The 25756-nt window shown below is 39.8% G+C and overlaps 2 protein-coding genes across 4 annotated transcripts in view; both read right to left on the reverse strand.

The window, feature by feature from the left end:
- Window positions 1-25756, reverse strand: part of AAGAB (alpha and gamma adaptin binding protein) — a 62850-nt gene that overhangs the window by 36633 nt on the left and 461 nt on the right. The window contains exons 1-5 of one of the 3 annotated variants that reach the window (XM_012451368.3): window positions 25581-25683; window positions 6791-6981; window positions 6568-6664; window positions 6141-6230; window positions 2338-2421 (exon numbers count right to left, since the gene is read on the reverse strand). In XM_012451368.3, the coding sequence (XP_012306791.1) occupies window positions 2338-2421; window positions 6141-6230; window positions 6568-6664; window positions 6791-6981; window positions 25581-25653 (535 nt within the window). In that variant the 5' untranslated portion in view covers window positions 25654-25683. Of the gene's footprint in view, window positions 1-2337; window positions 2422-6140; window positions 6231-6567; window positions 6665-6790; window positions 6982-25435; window positions 25684-25756 lie in introns of those variants that run through there. The other 2 variants (XM_012451369.3, XM_012451370.3) reach the window with 2 other exon arrangements.
- On the reverse strand, window positions 10668-11597 carry LOC105716608 (small ribosomal subunit protein uS5-like). The gene has a single exon (XM_064376376.1). The coding sequence runs from the start codon at window positions 11571-11573 to the stop codon at window positions 10770-10772; it is 804 nt and encodes a 267-aa protein (XP_064232446.1). The 5' UTR covers window positions 11574-11597; the 3' UTR covers window positions 10668-10769.

A 25756-nucleotide genomic window follows, 5' to 3' on the forward strand; every position in this document is an offset into this window, starting at 1 on the left:
AGGAGATGCAATTCTCGCCTCTGATAAAGTAGACTTTAAAGCAACAAAGATCAAAAGAGGCAAAGAAGGACATTACATAATGGTAAAAGGATCAATGTAACAAGAATAGCTAACGATTCTATAGATCAACGAGACAGAAAATTAACAAGGATATTCAGGACTTGAACTCAGACCCGGAACAAGTAAACTTAATAAACATTTATAGAACTCTCCACTTCAAATACACAAAACATACATTACCACCTCACACCTATTCCAAAAGTGACTATATAATTGGAAGTAAATCACTCCTCAGTAATCGCATAGCATTTCATAGGTTTAAATGAATTATTGGTTGGCTGTTTGTTTGTTATCTTCTTCCCTTATTCCTTCCTGACTACATCATTAAGTATAATTATCAGTATACAAGAGGTTTTCAATACCCATTACTAAATTGCATTCTAGCCTGGGCAAGAAAGCAATACTCCCATTCTCTCTCCCTCTTTCTTTTCCTTTTTCCTCCTCCCCATTCTCTCTCTCTCTCTTTCTCTTCCTTTTTCCTCCTCCCCATTCTCTCTCTCTCTTTCTCTTTAAAAAAAAAAAAAAAAAAAAAAGAAATATTCTATTTCTATAAAACTTGTCTTCTACTTGACCTTTATTGGGGAAGATGGGGTAAGTTCACTGTAAAACATGACTTTTCTCATTCCCTTCTGTAGTGTCTCACTCAGCGTACTTGTTGAGGCAGCCAAGAGCTGTTAAGACAGAAAAACCCTATACAGGTAGCAAGTCTTAAAAGACTATGTTATGGACTGAATTGTATCCCCCACCAAATTCATATGTTGAAGTCCTAACCTCCAGTATCTCAGAATGTGACCCTATTTGGAGACAGGTTGACTGCAGAAATAGTAAGATTAGGTCATACTGCAGTAGGTAGACCCCTACTTGATGTCACTGTTCTGCTTATAAAAAGGGGAAATGGTACACAGGGAAAATACCATGTGAAGGCTGGAGTTATGCTGCCACAAGCTAAGCAACCATCAGAAGCTAGAAGAGAGGCCTGAAACAGACCCTTCCTCAGCACCTTCAGAGGGAGCATAGCCCTGCCAACACCCTGATTTTGGACTTCTGGCTTTCAGAACTATGAGACAATGCATTCATGTTGTTCTATGTCATATGGTTTGTGGTACTTTGTTACCATTGCCCTAAGGAACTAATGCAGACCATAAGAGGCCAGTGTGCCCTAGCCTACCCTTTTCAGATTGCACTTCAGATCCAGCCTTCTGCCTCACAGCCACTGCCACTACACTATCCCCAGACCCAGCACCTCACTCTCCGAACTGCTGCAAAAGCACTGGTCTCACTTACTTCAGACTTTATCTTGACTTTCTTCAACTGCCAAACCTCCCTGCACACCACCATGACATTAACAAAGATGACAACTTCTTTGCATCAACCCCTTATTTAAAAATTTCGAGTGACTCACCAATTCTTACAGGAAAATGTCAAAATTCTCCTGACTGGCATTCAGGACTCTCTCTAAGCGAGCTCCAAATGTTAGGTGATAGTCTCTTAGTGACCATGGAACATACAACAGACAAAGACCCTCTCTTTCTCTGTTGCCCAGGCTGGTGTGCCATGGCGTGACCACAGCTCACTGCAGCCTTGACTTCTTGGGCTTAAGCAATTCTCCCACCTCAGCTTCCCAAGTAGCAGGGACCACAGGCACATACCACCACAGCCTGCTAGTTTGTAAAATTTCTGTAGAGATGGGTTCTCACCATGTTGCCTAGGCTGGTCAGAACACACAACTATTATTCTCTATGCCATGCTTCCTTCTCCACTTGCCGCCCTCCCCTTTCAACAGTCCAAATCTTGACCTTGCTGTGAAAACTACTGTCAGGACACATTTTCTCCTTGAAGCTCTCTCTCTATACTTAAGCATAACACCACAGCCATATTTCTGATTCTATGCACTTTACTGCCTGCATCAGTCATCTGTACTCATCACAGACTGCCTTGCATACCTGGTATTTGAAAAGTACATGCTTGGATTTCACAGGTGGACTAGGAGCTCCTTAATAATAGGGTCTATGTCTTATAATTTTGGAGATACTTCTCAAAGACAAAGACAAGGCTGGGCCTATTATAGGCAACCTCTAAATTCTTACTGAATTAACTGTTAAACGTACATGAAAAATTCCTAGAAATGCTACTTTTGGCTTTTCCATCAATCAGGGAATTGAAATTGGAACACATCTACAGATTTCACATAATACTAATGGTTCCACATATATCTGAATAATTTAAAACTTAAAAGGAACAAGGGGGGAAAAATGATTTTAGTCCCAAGTTACTTACCATTCTTCATCACTACATTGGACCACACATTGGCATTCAGGGCTTGGACAATTCGCTTTATTCCTGTAGATTCTGGGAAGTCATCTAATCAGGGAGGGAAAATATATATATTTATATACAACACTGACACATATATACATATACATTCATAAAAATGTCTGTATATATCCTCCAAGCTATATTTTCAAATGACTGTGGTTTTGTCATCTTGTTTATTTAGCTGTTAGTTCACATCATACAAGGAAAAAAATAAAACAAATACAGAGCTTGGAGCTCATAAGAATATTCTAGAAAAAGTCTTTTCCTCTCTGGCTGTCTGAGGATTGACCACCATCCTGAACAACACGGTAACTGTTCAAACTAGAAAGTTCATGACCAACCAACTACATCAGAGAAAACAAATGGTCATTGATGTCCTTCACCCCGGGAAGGCAACACTAAGACAGAAATTCAGGAAAAAGTCGTCACGATGTACAAGACCACACCAGATGGCATCTTTGTATTTGAATTCAGAACTCATTTTTGTGGTGGCAAGACAACTGGCTTTGGCATAATTTATGATTCCTTGGATTGTGCAAACGAAAATGAACACAAACATAGACTTAAAAGACATGGCCTGTGTGAGAAGAAAAAGACCTCAAGAAAGCAATGAAAGGAACTCAAGAACAGCATGAAGAAACTCAGGCGGACTGCAAAGGCCAGTGTTAGTGCTGGCAAAAAGCCGAAGGAGTAAAGGTGCCGCAATGATGTTATCTGCGGCCGTTGCGGATTTTTTTTTGTGAGAAGATTAGTAAGCTAAAAACTTTCCTGTGGGAAAAAAGAATATTCTAGAAACTAAAACAGATAAACATAAAATATAAGGCAGTTATATAATGAAGTTATCCCCACCAATGGAATCTATTTATATTCTGAAAATGTAAGATTCCACTTGTTACACACATTCCTAGCATAGTACTAGAGATACCAATCCATACAGAATGAGTCTCCTGAAGGCAGGAAGAGTCTTCTTATTAATAGCAAGCCATAAAATCATGTAAATGCACTAGCCTCTGCCTGAAGCCACAGAATAATAAGTGTTATTTGTGATCAAGAAAGGTAGATTGAGTGAGAAGTGAAATAACTACAAATGTACAAGACAGGCAAAGGGTCATTACAACAACTCAGTTTAGTTTATTATTAGTATTATCCTGCTTCTGGAATTTGACTGACACTACTCAAAATAACAGGGTTGTAACCCCATAGTGTACCAAAAAGGTGGTATTCTTAGCCACGACATAGGAATGATTGTGTAAAAATGGCATGGAGACCTTGCAGATGTTGAGGATTATAAGGCTGCATCTGCAAAATAATGACAGAAATAGTTTTCATGTGGTTAAAAAAGAAAAGTCTCCTAAGAGTTTACAGAACACCATCTACACAGAACCTGCCTCTAGGGGCCAGCCTTGCCCTGGGTGGTTTAACAAGAAGAGCACAGAGTTAGATGTCAGAATATCTGAATCTGAACCCAGGCTCGGCCACTTATTAGCTATTTGATCAAGGGCAAATCACTTACCCCATTCTCAAAGAAAGTGGAAACAATACCGCTCTATGCACATCTCTCCTACAGGAAAGATGCACTGGAAGTGATGATTTACTGGTGTAACCTTCCCCTTGCACTGTGATGGCAGGAATCTCGTCTAACTGAGCTCATATGCTCATTGCCTAGCACAGTGCCTGAAAAACAGCAGGCACTCAGCAACTGTAATGGATTGATGAACCATTTAAAGAATATCAACCTACCAACCTAACAGAAATACAGTGATTAAATTGAAAATACTCTACCAAGGTAAGTTTATCACCACCAATGTTTGGATGAAGACCTAAAAATCATGTTTATCTTAACTGTGAATGACTCAATTCTCAAAAGAATAACTAATATTTTAGATGATATAACCGGGAACCAAAAATGTGGTCTCAAATGAAGAGCTAGTACCAATAAGATGAAAATTAATGCAAACTACCATAAAGTCCTATATTCATGTTTGAATAATACATATGAGCAAAAGATGAGGAAATATGGCTTAGGAATAGTTTGTATTTTAAAAGTCTAGGAAGGTTTTCATTACCTTACCTGAAGATGACATATCAAAAAACCTATTTTAAGATTAAGCTGAATTGGGCCAGATGCGGTGGCTCACGCCTGTAATCCCAACACTTTGGGAGGCTGAGGCGGGCAGATCACGAGGTTAGGAGATCGAGACCATCCTGGCTAACACAATGAAACCCATCTCTACTAGAAATACAAAAAATTAGCCAGGCCTATATAGCATGTGCCTATAGTCCCAGCTACTCAGGAGGCTGAGGCAGAAGAATTGCTTGAACCTGGGAGGCAGAGGTTGCAGTGAGCTGAGATCACACCACTGCACTCTAGCCTGGGCAACAGAGCAAGGCTCCATCTCAAAAATAAAAAAGATTAAGCTGAATTAATAAAGAACATTATTCAGACAAAGGCTATGAGAAACACAATGGTATGAAGGAGCAGAGATTCCAAAATGATAACAGTCAAATACTGACTCCCAAGGACAAGAGAAAGAAAATTCCAGTGCCAGAAATCACACAGGCTCACATACACAAAACAAGGCCTAAGTTTCAGGGGATCTACAAAAACAAAGAAAAAGAAGATGTACTCGTTTATTTTCAGCATTCTTTAAAATAGGCAAGGAGAAAAACCAGCCTTTTTATTTCGGTTTTGTTCTCTTCTTCTAGCAGGTTTTATTCTCAAACGTAGTATTTTGGAAAAATTGTAAATAAAACCAGAATATAGAAAGATATTTCCTAATTCCTTAAAAAAATACAGGTTTCACGAAACGACTGCTTATGTCTTATCTATGTACTTTAATTCACGTTGGTTGCCCCTGCCCAGAATGTCTTTTGGAACAACTGGTATCTTTACAATGCCACCTCTACACAGGTCCTCTCACTAAAAGCCGAGGATTTTTTTCTAACTTCTTCCCCATGGAGCAGCTGACACGTGACAGTTCACAATGCCAACACCATCTCTGCACTTTTAAACACAAATAAGCTCTCCTGTCTCTAAAATACTACACCACCACTATTTCTTCTATAATATTTGTGACATTCCGCTTGGTAATTGAATTATCTGCATGTAAGTTTCATCTCTTGTACCAGATTATAATGTTTTGGTGAACCAAAAACCCTCTTATCCTGGTAGATCCCACAACAGGTGTACTTCAAAGGAGAAAAGATGAGAAAAGAAACGGGGAAGGGAAGTAGAAGAGGGGAAGAAATAGAAGGTCCAGCAACAGCGTTGGACAGCAATTGCAGAGCTACATGGGGTGGAAGTGGGGAGTCAAATGTGGGTCTATTTTTGGCTTCGAATGTCCCAAAACCATTCAAAGAGATCTGAAATGTCCCCTGGGATTCCTGGGAATTCAGCCTTAGGTTACTATGAATTCAAAATAAGAAACATCAACTTTAACTACCAAGAAGGTCTAACCCTCCTTCCTTGGCAGTGAGGAAAGGAAAAAGAATTGGGGAAATGACAAAGATTTTAGAGAGCAGTCCTGTTCCTTTATCCATAAGAGAAACAGACATTTTCAAAAGTCCTAAAATAGGTGGTAAAACCAAATAAATGAATTATTATACTAAGTGTAAGATTACATCGATGGATTTTGCTTAAATCTTTGAAACAGCTGGGGGAAAAAAAGTTTCTTAAATTTTGCTGATTCTTCTTCTCTGAATTAAAATAATCTCTCATATATGAATCTAAGTGCCATGTTTTCTACTAACAGATAAACACTTACCATCCTCCTCAGGCAACTCCTCTGGACTAAGTTCTACCAATTCAAAGCCATGTTTGATGCACCATTCTTGAGCTTTTTGTCGGTTTACACCTAAAATAATATGCAAAAGAATCTTCGTAAGTAAAAAGAAAATAAAACGTGACTGTTCCTGCAATATTCTCCACAAATCTCAATGTGTTTCCCTTAATGTTAATGTTATTCTAAACGCATCGAAAATAATAAAATGATTTCTCAGCCCTGAAGTGTCCATTCTTTAAAGAAAAAAAGTAAATATTAGAAGATTCCAAAGAAAAATAGCTGAAAATATATTCATAAAGCAATAAAGTCACATGGAATGTACTGTCCTCAGTTAAGGAAACGGATGTACTCTGTCTACCAAGGAATGGCAAATGCATGTACCAACTACTATCCCATCCATATGCCTTACCATTTTCTGACACTCTATCACAGACCAAGATCATCACCTCAGGTAACCATGCTTCTGCCAGTGGAAGCCAAGAGGAGACACTATCAAGACCCGATTTCTAGAGGGAACAAAAAATATAAACAAACAAAAACAGAAAAGAGATAGTAAGATAAAACGTAGAGGGGAAAAAAAGAAAGAATGCAGTAATTTATTATTCAAGCCTTCATATAAAACAAAGTCTTACTTGTGTGCTGTCAAAGTAAACCACAAATGCTTGGACAGATTCTGCAATCTCTGCAGTAACAAGAAATTTGTTTGGTACCACACATAGATTGATGTCCGCTGAATAGTATTTATTATCAATGGTCCAGGGATAGAATCTCACAGCATCATTGGAAGTCACTTCCACAGTAAGATCTTCTGTTCCAAGGATATCTAAAAATAAATGACAAAATTATCAATGTATATTGGTTTTGTAAAGTGCTGTTACTTTTGCTGTTTCCTTTTATGTGAGGATTTCAAAGGACCCTGTATTTATTAGCTTTAATCCTATCTTCTCTGATCATCTGATTATAAAAGTTACGGTGATATAATTTAAGTCATTGACTTTTTCTCTTTAAGAATACAAAAATCATTGTGAACTAGATTAGACAGCAGTAGAGGAAAAAACAGTCATATAACCAAATATGCAGAAAAAAGCAAGTAGAAGACAAAGAATGACAACAGCATTTACTGTATTGCTTAAGTACTTCATGGGAGGTAGATTATAACGATCTTCCAGAGTTAACTATTTTGTACTTATTGCAAACTAAAAGGAAGATAGGATTAAGGCTAAATCATTAATAAAATAGAAGAGCTAAATATATTTCTTATACTGAATGCTTACACATTAATGCAGCTAATGAAATAAAAGAATGGATACTGATAAATGACCCCAATTCGATTTATATTCAGCCCTGCTTACATTCTTTGAAAGCCAACTCAAATTCTTGTTTGATCAAGACAATTCTGGTAAATTTTAAATGTGTAATAGCCAAGCAAATTACTGTAAATATTCTAGATTATAACTAAATCTTTCAGAAATCCATGTGCAGCATATATACACTAGGAAATTCTCATAGTATGAGACAAGTCAATGACGAACAACTAAATAGAGACGTGGTTATGTAGTCATGGAAGCATTTTGCTTCCATTATGTTATATAGTATTTACAAATGAAAGAGAAATTAGAAGTTGTTCTAACCTAAACTCTCATCTCTCACACCCATACCCACAACCTCTACTTTATACAAACGTGGAAAATGAGCTTACAGAAGTAAAATGACATGCCATTAATTGACTTATCAAACGACTACAAAGAAAAACAGTCACAAACTCCTCATCAATGCATCCTAAGATGAACGTGTAATGAAATGTGCCTCAAACTCATAATTAGTAAGATACTGAAAACTAGAAATTAATTTTTAAATCCCAGAGCTAACATTATATGTTTGAAAAGCTGCCATCATTTTTGCTCAACATAAAAATATGGGGAAATTATTTAGTCCAAAAGACTGCTAGGAATTATGTATAAAGTGAGTGTGTATACACACACGCATTCTTCATTAGTAAAGTTTCATCACGTGGTTAAGAGGAACTAATCTTCTAAAAAATGAAAGGCTGGCCTTTTTTAACAAAAAAATAAATAAATTTACAGTTTTATCTTTGATATAAAGCATATCATGAAACTAACTTAAAAAGTTTTTTCACCAAAAACAGAATTGTTACTCTTAAATTAATAGAAGCTCTATGTCAATATTTGAAAATCTGAGTGTATCCCATTTCTTTAAAAAATCAGCAGGTCTTTCTACTTAATTTCTACCTGAAGTCATAATCTTTTACTTAGTGTCAGTCAATTCCATAGCAACCAGCTGCTAAGTCCCTTATGGAACATGAAGCCAATTTCAGGTGGGAAATAGGAGAAACAGGTAAGTTATTAAAATCAAAGACATTGTTTTTATGTAAATGTTTCACAGAAAAACAAAAACTAGATCAGGCCGGGCACGGTGGCTCACGCCTGTAATCCCAGCACTTTGGGAGGCTGAGGCAGGTCGATCACGAGGTCAAGAGATGGAGATCATCCTGGCCAACATGGTGAAACCCCGTCTCTACTAAAAATACAAAAAATTAGCCGGGCGTGATGGTGCGTGCCTGTAGTCCCAGCTACTCGGGAGGCTGAGGCAGAAGAATTGCTTGAAACCGGAAGTTGCAGTGAGCCGGGATCGTGCCACTGTACTACAGCCTGGCGATAGAGCAAGACTCTGTCTCAAAACAAAAAAAAAAGAAAGAAAATGGAAAAAAAACAAAAACTAGGTCAAAGTCTACATTGCATTCAAATCTAACACTCCAAACTTCAAGAAGGTGGCATAGCAACATGTGGATGTGTTTCTAAGAGCTCAATACTGGCACAACTAACACACATGCCACAATATGCTGATAAATTCACATAGAAAGAAACTAAACCAAGGAGAAAAGCAAAAAAATGTATAAACTATTTTTTAATGGTAAATTTCATTCATGGGTAATTTTTTAAAATAGCAAAATGAGTATTTTTCAAAGGAGGGAAGCATGAAGAATAAAATACAGTAATGAATTCGCCTGTTGCTAAGGGGCAAAGCACAAAGGCAGGGGGACTAATATTCCTATCATTGCTACAGTCAGTTCTTGATATTTCCTAAATTGGTTGTTAAAAACTAAAATAAAAAAAACTGAAGTTATGCTTTCTTTGCTCTTCAACATGAAAAATATAAAATCAATTAAAATGGCATCACTAACGGTAATTTAAAATTACTAACTGCAGGCCAGGCGCGGTGGCTCACACCTATCATCCCAGCACTTTGGGAGGCCGAGGCAGGTGGATCACGAGGTCAAGAGATCGAGACCATCATGGTCAACATGGTGAAACCCCGTCTCTATTAAAAATACAAAAAAAAAAAAATTAGCTGAGCATGGTGGCGCTCGCCTGTAGTCCCAGCTACTTGGGAGGCTGAGGCAGGAGAATTGCTTGAACCCAGGAGGCGGAGGTTGCGGTGAGCCGAGATTGTGCCATTGCACTCCAGCCTGGGTAACAAGAGTGAAACTCCAACTCAAAAAAATAAATAAATAAATAAAATTACTAACTGTAATTTAAAATATTTAGATCCATTAATGATTGCTCATTTTATTAATGTTAAGAACACAAAAGAACATACCAATGTTTGTTACTCAAAGTGCTTACAATTTCAATTTTATACTTTCATTTTCAAATGATTAAGATACTTATTTAATACAGAGAAAGAAGTTTTTCTTTCTCTTTTCTCCAAACCTAGATAGGAATGGAACCAGTAAGTTGGGAATATGAATTTCACATTTCAGTGTTTCAGGAGCTAGTGGGCTTTGGTTTTTGTTTTATTCTCTGTGCTGCCTAAAACAAGTTGATAGCTCAATTTACTTATCAGTTTCTTTTTTTTTTTGGTAACATTTTATGTGTAATCAGATACTTTCTTCAAGGCTGCATATGGACTTTATTATCACATCTGTGCCATATTAGAACTAGGGATAGAATAGTGAAGACTGTCTCATTCTAATTCTTATGATCAATATCATAATGTAGAGTTTAATTTAAAAAATATAAATGTCTACACTGAATATAACTTTCTTCCCTCATGTTTTCTATTTGATTTTCAAATGCTTAACAAGTTTATTTTTTTTCAAATTAAAACAAAATCATTCAAATTGTGCACATGGCTTAAGGTTTCTGGAGATCAGCTAATATAATTCACTCATTTTACAGATAAGAAAACTGAGGACCAGGAAAAAAAGAAGCCACTTGCCTAATAGGAGCAGAGGCTAAAAGTGGATTCAAGTCATCAACATTCTTTTCTACTACACCATAATGTTACAATGGATCCCACTTGAGTCTCTAATAGTCACAAGCCAAAACTAACCTATGGACCTAAAGTATCCTGTCCTTTTAGGAACACCAAAAATAATAGCCAGAATGAGGGCACAATATATATGGATCTGTAGCACAATTAACCCATCAGAAAGCTGTCTATGGCATTTAGGTATTTCTTTTTTTTTTTTTTTTTTTTTTTGCAATGTTAATTCACTTTATTTTTCTCATATAAAAATCCTATGTTGCAGCCACAGCTGGAGCTTGGGTCCTCTGCACGGAGACTCTCGTGTGGGTCTTGACGAGGTGGTCAGTGATAGGGAGACTTGGTGAATACAGTCTCCTTCCAGAGATCAGGGGTCAGGTAGCTGTAAGTCTTAGAGATGGCATCAAAGGTGGCCTTGGCGAAGTTGCCCAAGGTGGCAGTGCAGCCCCTAGCTGAGGTGTAGCAGTCATCGATGCCAGCCATCATGAGCAGCTTCTTGGGCACAGGTGCTGAGACGATGCCAGTGCCCCTGGGTGCAGGGATAAGGCGCACCAGCACAGAGCCACAGCGGCCTGTCACCTTGCAAGGGACGGTGTGGGGCTTGCTGATCTTGTTCCCCCAGTAGCCTCTGCGCACGGGGACAATGGAGAGCTTGGCCAGGATGATGGCCCCACGGATGGCAGTGGCCACCTCCTTGGAACACTTAACACCCAGACCGACGTGACCATTGTAGTCCCCAATAGCAACAAACGCCTTGAACCTGGTGCGCTGGCCAGCACGGGTCTGCTTCTGCACCGGCATAATCTTCAAAACCTCATCCTTGAAAGAGGCCCCCAGGAAAAAGTCAATGATCTCAGATTCCTTGATGGGCAGAGAGAAGAGATAGATCTCCTCCAAAGACTTAATCTTCATGTCTTTGACCAGGCGGCCCAACTTGGTGACAGGCATCCACTCCTTATCCTTGGCTTTGCCTCCGCGAGCTCCGCGGCCTCGGTCCCGGCCCCGTCCACGGCCGCGACCCCGGCCCCGGATACCACTGCCGAAACCTCCGCGGAAGCCACCGCGGTTCCCCATCCCAGGGCCCCCGGGGCCTCCGGGCCCCGCCGCTGCACCGGCGTCATCCGCCATTTGGTGTTTTATCGGAGAAGAAGCGGCATTTAGGTATTTCTATGTCAAAGATGAGTCAAGTGATCTTGAGGGGTGTGTGTGTGGTGGGGGGCAGACTTCCTAGAAAAATGTGCAGTGGGCTCACTCCTTTGTCTTTCACTAAATTATTATGTTGTAGACTCCGATATGCACAAAGAAAATCAAGAGCAGCTTTCTCCTCCTCCTGGTGGATGTCAGCCTGTCTCACACTGTTGGCAGCCACCTGGTGGAGCTGTAATACATTATTTTTTAAGAGACAAACACTAGGTGATTACTTGCCAGGTCTGTTACTATAAACTCCATTTCACAGCATAAAACAGTTAGTTTGTAGTGCTTTTACAATGGAAGTTAGATGCCAACCCAGTTCTAGTAGCAAGCATAAACCTTTCTTCCAGTGTTAAGTGCAAGCATAAACCTCTATTCCTATTTGAGAAACTTTTTACAAAGTCATCAATTCTCCAATAACTCCCATTTACTTTCTCAAATCCTTGGTCAACTTATTCTCCCTATAATCCCATATGGTAAATTACAGAAAAGAAAGATTCAAGAGCTTTGAAGGAAGCTATGTGCCAAGACAACATTTCAGTTCAGTAACCCAACATCTTCCTCTTTTTATTCAGCTTTCTACTGTTCCCTGTCTATCCTAATAATGATCCTTCCCTCAGAGAAAGTACAAATGTGGTAAGAAATCAAATGAAAGAAAAGAGGCAGCTAGCTTTCTATGGTTCAGAATCAATAAGATGTGATACTCTTTTTAGCATGAATTAGAAGGCAAATTGAAGTTCAAAGTGGATTCCCCAAACACCACAATATCTCTTCTCCTACACACACACAATTTTATATATACATATAAACATGCACACACATAACCTTTATCTTATGCCCTCACCTATCCACTTCAGCCAAAAACAACAAATACTTTCTAAACTAGGCATGTTGATAGTGTTGTGGAATTTTTTGTGTCTCCTTCAGTAGTAGGATAATTAAGTCCACTTTTAATATCAGTAGTACAATGTGCACTTAACCAATCATGACATTCTTTGTGAAGCAAAGTTGTCCAGTGGTTAAATCATGTTTTCTATGCCTTGAGGGAAGTGACACCTGCCACCTCAAATTAAGATGATCCCTCTGGACACCAGCACTCTTCTTAAAATGCAAAGTTGGTTTTATTCTTTCTCATAAACTGAAACTGCCTTTACAGCCAGGCATCATAACCTCTCACCCCAGATATGAGTGTCTTTCATGAGATCCACTCTTCTGGAGGCCCAACGGTCTTCTTTCTTCCCTTTGTGAAAGCAGTTACTAATGAGAAGGGAGAAGGGCATGGAGAATACAGACAGCACAGACCTGGGGTCAGACAGGCCTGCATTTGCCAGGCTGGCTCTCTGCAAGGCCTTGGGCAGATTAACCTCTCTGTGTCTCATTTCCTCACCTGCAAATGGGGATGAGAACACGCCTCAAAAGGCTTAAATGAATTAAATGAAATTATGTCTAAGAAAGTACAAACACTGGGCACAGAGTAGGCCCTTAGTAAATGTTCATTTCCTTCTTCCCAACTCACTTTTTTTCACATTTGTGACAGCACTCCTGACTAGACGTAGGTTAGAGATGCACTGAGTGCACTGAGGATAGTAAGAAACATTACACTCAGGAAATAGCCATCTCCTTTAATCTGCTCTGGCCTTGCCCTTCTACCCCAGACCACTCCCTAAAATAAACTTGAAATTTTTCTTTTCCACTGCTAAGGCATATGCTGAGACAGAAGAGAAGGCAATTAGGAAAATTATAGGAGGCAGCAGAGTCTGACGTCAGCTGAAAGGAAAAATAGCCATTATGAAAGAAAAAAACCAAGTAAAATGTGACGGGAAAAATACAAAACCTAGAGTTTTCATTAACCAGCAAAGCAAAAGAGACTTTAAAAAAATATATTAGATTCATACCATTGCAACCAATTACAATTTCTTAGCCACGACTTCATGAGACTGTCACACAAGGTGGGTGCTGCTGTCAAATATTTTGTAGCAGTTGTGAAGAGGTTAGTCCCTAAATACTGAAAGCAGATTATACTGCTCCAGCAGAAAGGGCCTTTAGCGTGGTAGTATTTAAAGGTTAAAACTGTGCAACATTAGAGTTGGGACTTTACAGACAAATGTCAGGAAACTCACATCTGAGATTCTGTGTAATTACACCCCAGACTCCTGGTGCAGGTATATGCAGGATTTGTTGCAGTCTATATGACATAGTATGATGGTGTACTATTTATTGACTTGCTGAGGAAAGAGTAACTGGATTGAGTTAAAGCAACACACTGCTTTAACAGTAGTACAGAGATTCTGGGTTGCTTACAACACTTAATTACCTCTCCCTGATACACCCCTTTTCTCTGCTTAAACTCAAAATTCCCATTTCCACATGCTTTTAAGCTTTTTATATCACAGCGGAAACATTTTAAAGCTGAAGCAGAGGAAATCCAACCCAGTCCTCCTCTTTTTCCTCAAGTTTACTTTCTCCCATTAGTCATCTGGAATTGGTCACCACAGCTTCATCTTAAAATAATTGGGGCAAGTGGGGGGTGAGGGAGGGAATGGTGTCTGCTTGCCTTTAGAAGACCTTACAATGCGGTCAGAGACAAACACACACAAGAACATAAAGAAGCCATCAGGAAAGGGAGGGAGAACATGGAGAAGGGTTTTACAAAGATCAAGCAGGAAACATCAGCCTCTAAGTTTTATGGGCTGCATACAAAGACCACTTTGTCAATCCTAGTGGCATAGCTGATGGACAATTCTTTCCCATATTTTGGAGGTGTTGGACACTTCCCTGAATTCCATTACCAGTTCTAAATACACCCCTAAAGCGGTGGTTCTCTATGAGGATGTGATTCTCCCCCACCTTGCCAAGGGTACATAGGTCAACACCTGGAGACATTTTTGGTCATCACAACAGTGGGAGGGTACTAGCATCTAGTGAATAGAGGTCAAAAATACTGCTGAACATCCATCCTACAATGCACAAGACACCCCCACAAGACAAGAAATTATCTGGCCCAAAAGGTCAACAGTGCCAAAGCTGAGGTAATCTAAAGCAAAGAAACCTTATGGAATTTACTTAGCTGTATTCATGAAACAAAATAAAACTTCTGGAATGCAAAATTGGTTTTATTCTTTCTTGAAGAGCTGAAATTAGTCATTACAGCCAGGCATCACAATCTTCTAACCCAGATAAAAAAATCTTCTATTTATATCTAATAAAATCTATCTCTGATAAAGTCTATCTCAAGTGTCTTCTTTGATTATTAACTGTAAAAATTATTTGGCAATTATCCTCAGAAGCTTTGAAAATAATCTATGAATGGTAGATTTCTAGAAGAATTCATAAGCCTAAACAGGACAACTATGAGATAAAAATAATTTTCGGGCTGGGCACGGTGGCTCACACATGTAATCCCAGCACTCCGGGAGACTGAGGCGCGCAGATCACAAGGTCAGGAGTTTGAGACCAGCCTGGCTAACACAGCGAAACCCTATCTCTACAAAAAATACAAAAATTAGCCAGGCATGGTGACACGCGCTTGTAGTCCCAACTGCTGGGGAGGCTGAGGAAGGAGAATCACTTGAACCTGGGAGGCGGAGGTTGTGGTGAGCTGAGATTACACCATTGCACTCTAGCCTGAGCAACAGAGTTAAGACTCCATCTCAAAAAAAATTCACATTCAAGCGGTAATTTTTCATAAACCAGCATCAAGTAGTAAAATCTTACAAGAAATGCTCAGGATGTCAACATCTGCAGTAGATGCTAATTTACTCTAAAAAAAAGACAAACATGTTTGAGATGAGATGAAATTTCCAAAACACAGTAAGTTTAATGAATAATGAAGAACATTCATTCTGTAGCCTCTGCATTCAAATATTGAAAATAAGCTTGATCCATTAGAAAATGTCAGAAACCTAACAGATCCAATGTCCCAGCATCCAAAAGGTCCCTCTACAAGGGTAAAATCATTATTGGGCAACAGATGGTCATGAATTATGGAAAACAAAACACTAATAAATAAGGCATTACTGAAAATAAAAACTGTGTTTCAAGACACCACCAGGAAAACCAAACCCAAGCCACAAAATAGAAGAAAATGTTTGCAAATTATATGTCAAAAAGGGACTTGTAAGCAGAATATGTAAAGAATGTTTTCATTAATAAGAAGACAAAAAAAAAAATTAAAAGCGGGAAAAAAAGGGCCAGGCACGGTGGCTCACACCTGTAATCCCAGCATTCTGAGAGGCTGAAGTGGGCAGACTGCATGAGTCCAGGAATTCAAGACCAGGCTGCCCAACATGGCGAAACCCCATCTCTATCAAAAATACAAAAAATTAGCCAAGCAGGGTGGCACACACCTGTCATGCCAGCTTCTTGGGAGGCTGAGACACAAGAATTGTTTTAACCCTGGAGGCAGAGGCTGCAGTGAGCTGAGATCACACCACTGCACTCCAGCCTGGGCAAAAAAGTGAGACTCCGTCTTAAAAAAATAAAATAGTTAGAAAAAAAAAAAAGTGGGCAAAACAGATTTGAATAGACATTTCACCAAAGAAGACATTAAAATGGACTATATGCACATGAAAAGATTCTCAACATCGTGAGTTATTAAGGATCACAACCACAATGAGATACTACTTCACATCCGTTAGAATGGCTATAACAAAAATACAGACAATAACAAGTATTGCCAAAGATATGGAGAAATTAGAATTCTCATTCATTGCTGATGAGAATATAAAATGCTGCAGCCACTCTGGAAGAAAACAGTTTGGCAGTTTCTTAAAATACTAAATATAAATTTACCATATGACCCAGCAATTCCACTCCTAGGCATCTACCCAAGAGAAAAGAAAACAGACGTCCACATGAAAACTTGCACAAGAATGTTCATAACAATATTATTCACAATAGCCAAAAAGTGGAAACAATCCAAATGTCCATCAACTGATGAATGGATAAATAAAATGTGGTATATCCATACAATGGAATACAAAGTACATGCTACAATTATAGATGAACTTCAAAAACATTATGCTACGTGAAAGAAGCTAGACACAAGACCACATATTATGATTCCATTCATATAAAATGTACAGAAAAGGCAAATCTATGAAGACAAAAAGTATATTAGTGGTTGTGTGGAGCTGAGGAGCGACTGCAAATAGTCACAAAGATTTTTCCAGGATGATGGAAATGTTCTACAATTAGACTGTAATGATGATTGCACAGATCTGTAAATATATTAAAAAACAATTATACAATTAAAACAGGGAGATTTTATACCATTTAAATTATATTCCAAAAAGCTGCTGAAAAACACAGAAACTGGGAGATAAAGACCCCAATACTAACTAGGTAGGTGATTGAGACACATAATGTTTTAGGTGCTTAGAACAGTGGATGGCACATGTGAATACATCTGGTCAATATTTGTGGAATGAAGTTAACTTTTTAAAGTCAGATAGCTAAAAAAAAAAAAGGATAGAATTCAGTACTCAATCCACAGATTTTTTTTTTCCACAGAAATCCTGTATAACCCCAGGAAAATTCAGACAGAATAGCCACCCTGTTACATCAAGATCAGAGTGTTGTTCACTACCAAATGATCAAACATTTTCCTGATCTGAGCAGGCTGGAGTTTGTTCCAAAAACAGTGATACTTTTTTCCACTTCTGTGTCAAACCAGCCATCAGGTCTTTATGGAAAAGTAAATTCTAAATAGGCTTTTGTTACTGAACTTAACATAAAGCCTCCTTAATAGTTTCACAACAGGCCAGGCGCGCTGGCTCACACCTGTAACCCCAGCACTTTGGGAGGCCAAGGTGAGCAGATTAACTGACTTCAGGAGTTCAAGACCAGCCTGGGCAACACGGCAAAACTCCTCTACAAATAATACAGGTGTTAGCCAGGTACAGTGCCACGCGCCTGCAGTCCCAGCTACTTGGGGTGGGGAGGGGGCTGAGGCAAGAGAAACACTTGAGCCTGGGAGGTGGAGGTTGTACTGAGCCAAGAACACGCCACTGCACTCCAGCCTGGGCGACAGAGTGAGACCTTGTCTCAAAAAAAAAAAAAAAAAACAGTTTCACAACTCTCTGGGTCCAGCTTAACCTATGTCAATATTGTTTCCTGAATAAGTAATTATTAGAGACGTATTTATGGTATGTGTGTGTACTGGCTCCAACATAAATACAATGTCCAAATTACCCTGCCAGATAAATTTAAAATAATTTTCATACCTTAACCTTAAAAAAATGATTTTATATCAGATTGCATTATTTGTTTGAGTGTCATTATTTGCTGAGGAATTACTGGGACATATTCCATGAGGTAAAAGGCAGCAAGCTGTTTAAACCAAATGACCACCACATACTTTCTAGAGTTTTTAACCTTTGCCATACAAAAACAAAGCAGTTAAGACGGTCCAGAAATAAAGGTCCGATTCTCAACATGCTCAGAACCCTCCAGGATGATACAATATTCTCCGCATCGTAAGTGGTTTTGTACAATTCGGGCTGATGCGTAATACTGTTCCACTGGTATTTCTCCTCCTACTCTCCACCAGCCCCTCATTTATCGGTATGCCATTCAATGAAAGGACACCTGATAATCCTTTCACTCATCAAGAATATCCAAAAGACTAGTCAAAAACCTCACATGAAAAGTCAAATTCTCTACTCCACAAGTAAGGAAACAAACTGCACACCACTAGAGGCATTTTCACTTATTATTTAACTTATCACACTTCACCTACTAAGGTTCCAACTACCGTCAAAGAATAAAACAATTGTAAACTGATTTTGAGAGCCATAAAGTTTTCATTTTAATAGTAAAATTGTCTACTGCAATTCCTCCTACTTCTACCTGCACTTTGGATACAGTCTAGTTGCTAAGAAGTTAACCATATTTTATATGTTTAGAATTAAATCTTGGCTCCCCAGCTTTTAGGAACTGAAAAACTTTGGGAAACCACGGCTTTACTGAGCTTTAATTTCACATACATACATACTGGAATGTAACATGGACTGTTTTTTAAGTCCCTTTGGGTCTGGAGAAAATATGAACATTTAAGCTTATCTTCCCCCTTAGATTGCTGACAACCTCCCTCTTTTAATAAACATAAAAATCAGTCCTCCTTTTAGTGTTGATTGAAAAAGTATAAATATATTAAGTACCACAGCTAAAAACAATCAGTTCCCTCACCTCAATCAGTTGAAATCACTGCCCTCATCTGACCATCTACTGAATCACTCTGTGATGACAACTCTAGACCCTTGTGGTAGATGTTGCTGGCCCAATCTTCCATTCTTTGAAGAAATTAAAGACTTGGAAATATACAATCAAAGGCAGAGTCCTCTTACCACAACAAAATAAGTAACTTTGCTTAAGCAAAAATTACGTATTCCCAGAGTAAACCTAAGGGTGCACTCAGACTACCTCAAGAAGCTACAGAAAAATGCACATTGGAAGACTCAAGCCTTTATCCCCATTCTGTTCCTAGACAATGGTGTCAAAGCAGCACAAGCCTCTACCTTTGAAATTACAATGCTCTCTTTAGTAAATTACTTCACAAGTATAGGAGGAGTCTGACAGACCTAGAAACAAACTACCAACCTTGCAGAAGAACGCATTTTCCAAAGAAGCAATGAATATGGTTGGCTTTCTGTGTAATTCTCCAAAGCCTAGTTTACCAATTAAATAATTGAGCTTTCTGGTTCTGGAGTTTCAGAAACCTGAGGACCAGAGGGTTGTTTCTATGGGTAAATGCATCTGAATTTCAATCACAAAAGGTTACATTTTCTACTCCACAAGTTATCTACTGCAACCTTAAAACAAGGCTTGATTCCTAAGTTTGCAAAAAATAAAACACAAAGGAAAAAAAGTCAAGTTAAGAAGCATTACATAAATCTTGCATAAAAATAAATAACATAACAACATAGAATCTTTTTTTTTTTTGAGAAAGGGTCTCACTCTGTCACCCAGGTTGGAGTGCAGTGGTGTGATCTCAGCTTACTGCAATCTCCGCCTCCCGGGATCAAGCAATTCTCCTGCCTCAGCCTCCCGAGTACCTGGGATTACAGGCACCCACCACCATGCTGGGCTAATTTTTGTATTTTTAGTAGAGACAGGGTTTCAAATGTTGGCCAGGCTGCTCTGGAATTCCTGACCTCAGGTGATCCACCTTCCTCAGCCTCTCAAAGTGCTTGGATTACAGGCGTGAGCCAACACCTGACCAATAACACAGAATTTTACATCTAGAAAAGATGTTACGTTAGAGATGATCTCAAACAACCCTTTATTTTTAATGTTAATCCTGTACAATGAGAATCACCAATACATGTCTGAGTTCAATCAACTGAGAAAATAAAAATTGAGACATTGTTAGACTACCTATCAGGTATACATAATGCTTTTTTTTTTTTTTGAGACAGAGTCTCACTCTGTCGCCCAGGCTGGAGTGCAGTGGTGCAACCTTGGCTCACTGCAACCTCCTCCTCCCGGGTTCAAGCAATTTCCTGCCTCAGCCTTCAGAGTAGCTGGGATTACAGGTGTGCACTACCATGCCCAGCTAATTTTTTTTTGTATTTTAGTAAAGACGGGGTTTTACCATCTTGGCCAGGCTGGTCTTGCACTCCTGACCTCGTGATCCACCCGTCTCGGCTTCCCAAAGTGCTAGGATTATAGGTGTGAGACTTTTTGTTTTTTTTAGACAGAGTCTTACTCTGTCACTAAGCTGGAGTGCAGTAGCATGATCTCAGCTCACTGCAATCTCCACCTCCCAAGTTCAAGCAATTCCCCTGCCTCAGCCTCCTAAGTAGCTGGGACTACAAGCATGTGCCAGCATGCCCAGCTAATTTTTTGTATTTTAATAGAGATGGGGTCTTACCATGTTGGCCAGGATGGTCTGGATCTCCTGACCTTGTGATCCGCCTGCCTCAGCCTCCCAAAGTGCCAGGATTATAGGCATGAGCCACCATGCCCAGTCATAATGCTCTTTTTAATATGTATTTAATATAATACACATATTAAATAATGCTCCATTTAATATAGGTCCTCTGGGCAACAGAGGATCTATAAGGCAACAATTTTTTCCCCCTCCATTCAGAATTAAGACTTCAATCATCCCAAATGGCAATGTGAGCATATTTTAAAACAGTTTAGAGGTCATCTTCTCTATCATTGCTTACACCAATGCCACCATCTTAAATTTAAATAGTTCTGACTGCTAAGGAATCTCAACACATTACAGTCACACATTCCCATCCATACAAATCCTGAATTTGAACATATGCCCCAGCACTTGGGCAAGTCATTTAGTATTCCCAAAGCAGTTTCTTCATCTGTAAAATGGACATAGCCTACCTTCACAGGGATACAAAGACTGAACTAAATGAAGTGAATACGTGCTTGAGAAAAGTACTGATACATATAAATGCTTGTTATGATTGCAAGAGCTCCAAATTCCTACATTTCACTAAAAGAAAGAATTTTGTTCCAGATGTTCCAGATGTTTGTTCAGATGTAGAAACTGGACTACAGTTGCTGAGTTGGCATTACATACTTTAAAACCAAACAAGTTTCCAGGGACTTTTCTATCTAAAGTTCCTTCTAGAGAAGTATAATAAGATGTTAAAACTTAGGTATCTTCATTTTACCATTTTCACAGGTGGAGCATACACTTTCTTTTCTTTCTTTCCCTTTTTCTTGAGACTTTCAGACAGGGTCTCACTGTCACCCAGGCTAGTGTGCAGTGGTATGATCTTTGCTCACTGCAACCTCTACCTGCTGTGTTTAAGAGATCCTTCTGCCTCTGCCACCTGAGTAGCTGGGATTATAGGCATGCGTGACCATGCCCAGCTAATTTTTGCATTTTTAGTAGAAATGGGGTTTCTCCATGTTGGCCAGGCTGGTCTCGAACTCCTGACCTCAAGTGATTCACCCACCTTGGCTTCCCAAAGCGCTGGGATTAGAGACTGTGCCTGGCCTATGGCGGATACACTTTCTACATTCCTCTCAAGGGCAGGAATAGTATCTTAGCCATCATTCTAGCTGCAGTAACTGAACAGAGACTGTCTCTGTGTTTAATAAATATTCATCAGAATATACTTTCCCAAAATAAAGTAAAACTTTTGTAAAATATATGTGAGGTGGAAAGAGCTCTGGTAGTGGAGTAGACATTTGCTGTCATGCCATGTATTACCTTACAAGTTTCTCAAGCATCCTGAGGCTTCATTCCCCTTTAAAAAATCTACCCTGTCAGTAATGCCCCTTTTATCTGATGTCAGACATCCACCCAGAATACTGCAAATAAGGTCTTTGACTAACAAAAAGAAAACAATTCTGATGAAGTCCATGCATGCACTTTACCCATAGTAGAGGCCTACTGATTCTTAAGTGTGTGTGTGTATTTGAGACAGGGTCATGCTCTGTCACCTAGGCTGGAGGGCAGTGGCGCAATCACAACTCACTGCAGCCTCGATCTTCCAGGCTCAACCAATCCTCCTACCTTAGCCTCCCGAGAAGCTAGGACAACAGGCACATACCACCACGCCTGGCTAATTTATTAACATTTTTATTTTGTAGAGACTGGGTCTCCCAGGCTGGTCTTGAATTCCTGGGCTCACGTGATCCTCCTGCCTTGGCCTCCCAAAGTGCCAGAATTACAAGCATGTGACACTGTGCTTGGACTGTTTTAAGAACGTTACTAATAAACTGTTACTTGGTTATATTTCCCACTGGTGGTTAAAAGCACTAAGATAAGATAGAGCAGACTTCCAAGGAAAGACAAACTGGAGACCCCTAAAGGTTTCCCTTGCTGATACAAGTAGTAGAACCAAACCTTTCCAAAAAGATAGATCTGATTCAATCTAAAAAACACTTGACAAAATATTATGTGGACTCCATCTCTTATTTCAAAATTACAGTCAACTTGTAATTAATTTAATCCTATCTTTAATTACAGTCAAAGATTGAATGCTCAGCAAATACTTCATTTTAATGCTATCCACTGTTATCCTACTCATAACACTGGAAGAAATGATAAGCCCTCTTTCATGGTTCACTTTTCCTTATTCAAGTAATGTGCTAATTGTTCTTCCTTTATTTTTTACTACATGACAGTAATGAGTTGCAATGGAAAAGTCATCCAATTTTAACCCAAAATAAAAGAGCATTTTACATACAGAGATAAAATGGGTTATTTTACAAAATTCATTTTACCCCCAATAATGCTAATACCCTTTACAGAAGGACAATGTTACTATTTGCTCACTACAGGTAATCAGCTACTTCAAGGTAGCGACCATGTTTGCTGATTATAAACATTAAAGCACACAACAGAACACCACAGCCATCAGAATAATTAATATTCCTGAGATTGGGCCTGGCACGGTGGCTCATGCCTGTAATCCCAGCACTTTGGGAAGCCAAGGCAGGTGATCACGAGGTCAGGAGTTTGAGACCAGCCTGGCCAATATGGTAAAACCCCCATCTCTACTGAAAACACAAAAATTAGCCAGGTGTGGTGGCAGGCACGTGTAATCCCAGCTACTCAGGAGGCCGAGACACAAGAATAGCTTGAACCAGGGAGGTGGAGGTTGCAGTGAACCAAGACCCCGTCATTGCACTCCAGCCTGGGCAACACAGCAAAACAATGTCTCAAAATAAAAAAATGTTCTAAGATTATCCTGAAAAGACTCTCATGTATTGCTAATAGGAGTCCAAATGCAAATGTATGTAAGTCTTTTGGAAAGTTATTTACATTTTTAAGAATCTTGAGCAAACCTGGGTTATATACTAGATGGATATATGTGAGAAACTAATTTTTAATAAATCTCAGGATAAGAATTGTATATTAAAAAAATCAAAAAGAACAAAAATAATTGTGTATCAAATGTGATTACAATTTCTTTTTAAGAAACTGCATTGGAAACAAAGGCTGGAAAGAAATGTTAACAGTATTTGTAGTTGGGTAAGGAGACTATGGCTGTTTTCTTTTCTCTGTATGCTAAATTTTAAGTATGCACTAGTTTTACAATGAAACACAGAAAGATGGATGAAGGAAGAAAAGGAGGGAGGGAAGGGGAAGGAGCGCTGCTTAAAGGTAAGAAGCCTATTTAGACCAGCTGATTACCACTTAATTAAAAGCTATAATTAAGCTTTTACCCTAGCAAGGAACTTTCTAAGTGATCACAAATGATAACGAAGTCATATATCTGCACTGAAGGAATATCTCACCTAATTCTGTCATTTGACAGGTGTAGCAAACAAATTATAATTGTACAATGCTTTACAGTTTACAAAGTGCATTCAAAATGTCACATCATCTGTCCTTCAAATATTCCTGAAATTGGCTCATATGCCCCATTTTAAGGTTCAGGTAATTGAGGGTTATGGAGATAGTAATATGCCTTAATAATAATGTCTATCGTTTATCAAATGTTTACTATGTGCCAGACCCTGGGTTAAGTACAATCTTATGAAAATTAGTCCTATGTTATATACAGAAAAAGTGAAGGGGCCAGGCGCAGTGCTCACGACTGGAATCCCAGCAATTTGGGAGGCCAAGGCAGGCAGATCACTTGAGACCAGGAGTTGTAGATCAGCCTGGGCAACGTGGCCAAATTCCGTAGGATGGGGAGAGGGGGCGGGCAATTACCCGGGAATAGTGGCACCGGCCTGTAGTCCCAGCTACTTGGGAGGCTGAGGTGAAAGGATGCCTTGAGCCTAGGAGGCAGAGGTTGTAGTGAGCCGAGATAATGCCACTGCACTCCAGCCTGGGCAGCAGAGTGAGACCCTGTATTTAAAAAAAAAAAAAAGAAAGAGAGTAAACAAAAAGAAAGCGGAAGGTAGCTAGGCAGACACAGTGGCTCACGCCTGTAATCTCAGCACTTTGGAAGCCCAAGACGGGAGGATCGCTTGAAACGAGGAGCTGGAGTCCAGCCTGAGCAAGACTTAGGCTGGAGTCCAGCCATAGCGAGACCTTGGCTCTATTAAAAAAAAAAAAAAAAAAAAAATTAGCCAAGCTTCGTGGTGTGAGCCTGTAGTCCCAGCTACTTGGGAGGCTGAAGCAGGAGGATCACTTGAGCCCAGGAGTTCGAGGCTGAAGTGAGCTATGATTGCATCACTGCACTCCAGCTTGGGCGACAGAGCAAGATCTCGTCTCCTAAAAAAAGAAAAAAGAAAAAAAAGAAAAGAAAGAAAAAAGGAAAGGCAGAGAGGTTAGGTGACTTGCTCAAGATCATACAGCTAAGTCATTGCTCTGATCCTAAGCCTTACACTTAAAACAGAAGTCTTGAGTTACATATAATTCAACTTCACAGAGCCCTTTAGTGGTAGAGTTGGCTTATGATCCAGTCCCATGTTCTCTCTTCAAAGAGTTACTAAGTTCGACAGCCATTATGAGGGTCTATAAGCAAAGGCACGAGGCGCAAACATACCCAAAAACTCATGTTGGCAGAGAGCCCACGCCTCAGAAGAAAGGCGTGAATTACTGGAGTGGAGGGAACAAAGCTAACAAGTCTTATAATGTACACATTAAGATGTAGCCAAGAATTCGGAGGAAACACTCTCTACTGGAGCAGCAAGGATAGCAACAAACATCACGATATCAACAATTCCAGCACCTTACACTCCTGTAACCTAGCGCAATTTCCAAAGAGCCTTCCGGTTCATCTCAACGGATCCTCGCAAAAACCTGTGGGCTGGGCTGGGCAGAGCGGGAATCAGCCTCACTTTACACAAGAAGCCGAAAAGAACGCGGAAGAGGGCAGGGTGGGCAGAAAAGCACGAGTTTAAGAGCTAAGGGCAGCCACCTGGGGAGACTGGGCGCCTAGACCGAGTGGAGGAAGAGCACAGGGCCCGCGGCGGTGACAAGGCCCACAGAGGCCGTGGTGCTGGGGCCGTCGTCCGCCGAGGCTCAGGGGCCTTGGAGGTCGGCCCAGGCGCCTATCTACTCACGTTGGACCAGCCGGTCCCCAGAGAAGGTGGAGGAGCAGCTAGTGACCAACGCACAGGGTACGCCCGCAGCCATTGCTGCGTTCGCGAGCCGGTTCCTTCAGGCAGCCGCTTCCGCCTTGGGCTGCACCACGGCCGCCGGCGCGAGGGGGAGACACGCCAGGGAGGGCGTTCTCGGA

Source organism: Aotus nancymaae, unplaced genomic scaffold (assembly GCF_030222135.1).
Source record: "Aotus nancymaae isolate 86718 unplaced genomic scaffold, 86718_ANA_hifiasm-v0.15.2.pri h1tg000003l, whole genome shotgun sequence".
In the NCBI taxonomy this organism is placed as follows: domain Eukaryota; kingdom Metazoa; phylum Chordata; class Mammalia; order Primates; family Aotidae; genus Aotus; species Aotus nancymaae.

Coding starts and splice junctions, on each gene's coding strand:
- LOC105716608 (XM_064376376.1), bottom strand. CDS start 11,573: ATGGCGGATGACGCCGGTGCAGCGGCGGGGCCCGGAGGCCCCGGGGGC.